Source organism: Lytechinus variegatus, chromosome 15 (assembly GCF_018143015.1).
Source record: "Lytechinus variegatus isolate NC3 chromosome 15, Lvar_3.0, whole genome shotgun sequence".
Classification (NCBI taxonomy): domain Eukaryota; kingdom Metazoa; phylum Echinodermata; class Echinoidea; order Temnopleuroida; family Toxopneustidae; genus Lytechinus; species Lytechinus variegatus.
In genome coordinates this window covers 21726533-21731481 of record NC_054754.1, presented here as the reverse complement: position 1 = coordinate 21731481, position 4949 = coordinate 21726533, and the positions used below count along the sequence as shown (strand labels likewise).

Here is a 4949-nt window from a genome sequence, read left to right as displayed (position 1 = left end):
TTTATGTGCATTACAGATATACTTAGCGAATAATATGGAACAGAATATACCCTGCAGGCAAGTTACCCTCTGAAAATCGAAGAAAAAAAATGGGTTCAATGAAAAAAAAATCGATTACCACAATTTAGTACTTTAAAATCAAAGTGTACATTAAAACGATCACAGATATTTTCCTCTCTTTTTGGCTGATGGATCTTTTGTTCTTGTTCTTCCTCTCTTTTCCAAGCAGTCAATCATAAATGCATTTGTTTCTTTTCTGGGTCCGCATTATCATTACCATACACTTTAAGTTGTTTGGTAGATCCTCTTATTTCCTCAGATATTACATCTAAATATACAAGGTGTATGATAACTGAAGTTATTCATAAACAAACGAGAAATATATATTTGTAAATTCATCTTGTTCTCAGTTTGAAATGCAAACAAACACATTTGATTGCTCCATATATTTTCTGTTAGATATCTTTTTTAAAATGTGGTCAAACGCAGTATAGGGAGATTAGTAAAGTATTTCAGAAATTGTGGATTGTCTAGCCAGCCACCCACCCCCTCCTGCCCCCTGCCCCAGCTAATTATGATCCGTGATCACTCCTCTGGCAATCCCAGGGAAACTTGTCTTCCTTCTAATATCTTGCCATTCACTCTACCCCCCCCCCATACTGCCCCCTCCCCTCTCCTCTCCAAGCTAATTATTATCTGCGATCACTCTTCAGGCATTTCCAGAGAAACTTGCCTTCCTTCATCCGATCGATTGTCTTACCATTCACTCTACCCCCCCCCCCCCCCCACTGTCCCCCTCCCCTCTCCAAGCTAATTATGATTCGTGATCACTCCTCTGGTAATCCCAGAGAAACTTGCCTTCCTTCATCCGATCGATTGTCTTACCATTCACTCGACCCCCACCCCACCTCCCCTCCCCCTTGTTGTCCCCTCCCCTCCCTCTCCAAGCTAATTATTATCTGCGATCACTCTTCAGGCATTTCCAAAGAAACTTGCCTTCCTTCATCCGATCGATTGTCTTACCATTCACTCTACCCCCCCCCCCCTACTGGCCCCTCCCCTTCCTCTCCAAGCTAATAATGATCCATAATCACTCTTCAGGCATTCCCAGAGAAACATGCCTCCCTTCATCCGATCGATTGTCTTACCATTCACTCGACCCCCACCCCACCTCCCCTCCCCCTTGTTGTCCCCTCCCCTCCCTCTCCAAGCTAATTATGATCCATAATCACTCCTCTGGCAATCCCAGAGAAACATGCCTTCCGCCATCAGATCGCAGTGGTCCCTATAATAATTGAGAAATTAGACAAATATTTGGGTAAATATATAATAAGATATATGCAATGCAGTACAAGTGACAGCATATTTTCATTACCAGTGTGTATAATTTGACATGAAATATCATCGAATTGACTATTATATGTATATGGAGGAACAAATATCTATCATTTTTTCCCCAAAAAAGTCTCGAAAATTGAGGTTTATAACATTCTTTGGACAAGGTGTCACATGCATATTTAAATGTGTATGTCCACGCTAACGCTGGCTAAAATTGGCTAACCCCATCCCCCATACACGCCGTGGAGAAGACAGGGGTGGGGCGCTAATAGAAGAAATAAGCGTTGTATACTTACAATTTCAGACATTATATCGTCATCGTGTGTCTCCGACCCCGAAGTTTCGGGAGCAGTGTCTAGTCCTACTCCGATGTTTCTTTCGTCTTGAGGCTGTACACCGATTGTCAAGACCTCTTTTTCTTCCTTTAGAAGTGTGGGGGAATTACAAAATAAATGGTGAAGTGGAGAGAAAAGTATTTCATAGTGAGAAAAGGTCGACATTTACTTATTTATTTTCTTTCTCCCTTCATTTAGCCTTGAAAACGGATGAAATGAGAGAAGTGATAGGGCCTATATATTTGATCGCTTCTGACAGTTTTTTATTTGATTGTTTTTTATTTTTTTTGCTGATAAACGCAAAGCTGGTACATAATCAATTACATGGCGATCATTTTACTTCGAAATTAATCAGGCTCAGTGGCTAATCTAGACGACAGAGGATTCTCGGGTCTTTTTAGAAAACAAATTTGATACAATCCGAATGGCAGTACGGGGATTTGAACCCACAACTTTACGATGCTCTAACCACTAGACCACACGACCCGTTAATGTCATGACATAATTTAGCACCCAGATGATTTATACTTATTAAGGTTTGCATACGAGGAGTGAATGACTTAAAATGAATATGAAAATTAAAATTCGATAAGTTTATTCTGTGCAGCACTTGTCTGATTATGTGAGTTGGTCAAAGTCTTAGAACGGCCTATAGAGGGCAGCATTCACATTAATCAATTTAAAATTGATTAATGTGAATGGTTTTACTTGCATCCATAGCTTTATTCATATTGCTTGATTTGCTCAAATTTGCATCATTATACTGTATGACATTATTTGTTTAAACAATATTTTGAATAATATCATAGTGAATTTTACCATTTTTATTGATATACTCACTTTGATTTTCAGCACGATTTCTACTTCATTTTTATCAATGGAGCAGGAGAATTTGGTCTGGCGAGTTGAATAAATTTCAAGACGAAAACCTTGGACCTGTATCGATATCTAACAAAATAAAAACGAAGAAAAAACTAAAGATAAAAAGACTGATAAAATACAAACTGATAGAGACGATAATCTTACATAAAAACAAAAGTAAATGAACTTTATTTGAGTGAATTTCTACCACTTAGATTTAAGCTTATGAAAATATCTCCAAACCAGTTTGCCCAAAATGACTTTTGACAACTAAATATATCTGGTATACCAATACTTTATTTCACTACCGTATACTCTCTCAATGCCTGATTAAACAGTACTATTTTTTCACCTTATTTTCGGCGTTGTCTCTGTCACTTGGGTATGTTTCACAATGCTGAGTTGCCATTTCTTTTGATACTCGTTCTAGAAGCAAAAATATATTGCAAAATGATACACTTAAAATGACTAATTAATAGGGTCAGCTGGATGCAACTGTCATTCTAGTCGTATTCTAACATTTCTCGTCGTATTTTACTTAGATTACTTAGATGTTTTTCTGACTAGAATATAATTATGTCAGAAATGTGACTATCAGTGATTGCCATATCAGTTGCACCCATCTGACTTCTGGGGAGCGTTTCATGAAAGGACTTGTCAGACGTTTTATCCGACAGGTCCTATTAGTGCCTCTCAGCCAATGGGAATCAAGAAAAGATGTCAGACCTGACCAGTGGCGTAACTACGGGGGCACGTGCCCCCCCCCAATCGACTGACCCCCCCCCCCCAAAAAAAAAAAAAAAAAAAAAACGGGGAAAAGGAGAAAAAGAGGGAGAAAGAAAGAGAAACGTAGTGGGGAAAGAAAAAATCATTATTCATTTTAATGGTATATTACATTTTAATCATGTTATGTTATATTTCATAGGAAACATTTTTATCATAACTTAATGAAACATAATTTGCTCAGGGCCTATGTTGTCATTGTTCCTGGTGCTCGCATTGTCTGTTTAGAGAAATATATATATCTGGACCTCTAGGAAGAACAGAGCCATTAAATCAATGGCTCTGAATAGAGTGATCCATCCGTATATTTTTATGTGCATGCTTATATATTTATATTTAATATCATATCTTGTGCAATGTATTTTATTGTGATTTTTATACGGTAAATAAAACCAAACCAAACCAAAATAAACCTGTTGTACGAAAAACTCCCGTTTCAAGTCAATATACACCAAATATATTATTGTTTTATGTAGTGACATATGCTTCTTTTTTAATGACTACTTACAATGATTGCCCCATGTTAAGTTCTTAATATAAAACATTTCCTGTCGTATCGTATTAGTGGATTGGTGAGACAAGTCTGCTCTCCGTGAATTCCTAAAATAAGTCCTCAAAATGTCCCTTTTTCTGCATTATCTGAATATACAAAATTTTCAGCTCGCGCTTCGCGCTCGCATCATTTGCTTAGTGAAATACGTTTGGCCTTAGTGAATTCCTACAAGCAAGTCTTAGAATGCCCGCTTCAGGTCTGAATTATCTAAATTTTATTTTGATTAGTGAGATGCGTATGGTAATCATTATTACAATGACTACACAAGTGCTTCATGTGTTCAGATATAATTCTAACAAAATCAGCAAGCGCTTGGCACTCGCATTAGATGACTATGGTGAAATATGTATACTATTAAGAGATTCCTAAAATATAGTCCTTAAGATCTCCCTGTTTTGGGACAATATTTACAGAAATTTCGGCTCGCTCTTCGCGCTCGCATTGTTTATCGAGACACGTAAGTATCATGATAACAAAATCGATTATAATGTCCCTTTTTAGGTCTAAATATCAAAAATGTTCAGCTCGCGCTTCTCGCTTGCATTATTTGACTGTTGAGATGCGTCTTTTTATTTATGATTACAATGACTACAAGTGCTTCCTTAAAATGTCTCTATTAGGTCAGTATACCTGACAATTGAAAGCGCTTTGCGCGCTCACTAAGTGACTCAAATTTTTTGCTGGTGCCCCCCCCCCCCAATACCGTGATCCACGGTACGCCACTGGACCTGACAACTTGTCAGACGAAAATTTTTTGATGAAACGGTCACCTTGTCTAGTCAATTTGACTGAAGAGTGATGAGGTGACATTTCTTTGCATGAAATGGAGAAAAAAATGTTTCCTACAATGGGGTTCTTTATTCTCGGGCTCCAAAATAAATACATGTTAAAATATCAAATGAATCGTAAAAATACTTTTCTGCCATATAATCATGATTTGTCCTGACAAATTTATTATCTTTCTTCTCGCCACATCATAGGTAAATTTCTACTAAACGCTTTTTGTTTTTGTTTTAAAGAGTTATTAATTAGCCATCCAACCAGTTACACCGTGTAATATTGTATTACCAGTTACACCG

The 4949-nt window shown here is 37.4% G+C and overlaps 1 protein-coding gene across 1 annotated transcript; it reads right to left on the bottom strand.

Annotated features, from left to right (window-relative positions):
• Positions 1-1228: 1228 nt before the first annotated feature.
• LOC121429080 lies at positions 1229-2952 on the bottom strand. The gene is made up of 4 exons (XM_041625984.1): positions 2887-2952; positions 2514-2621; positions 1635-1760; positions 1229-1285 (listed from the first exon to the last, which is right to left on the bottom strand). Exons 1-4 carry the CDS (start codon positions 2941-2943, stop codon positions 1229-1231), a joined length of 348 nt encoding a protein of 115 aa, XP_041481918.1. The 5' UTR covers positions 2944-2952.
• Between the last annotated feature and the right edge of the window lie 1997 nt (positions 2953-4949).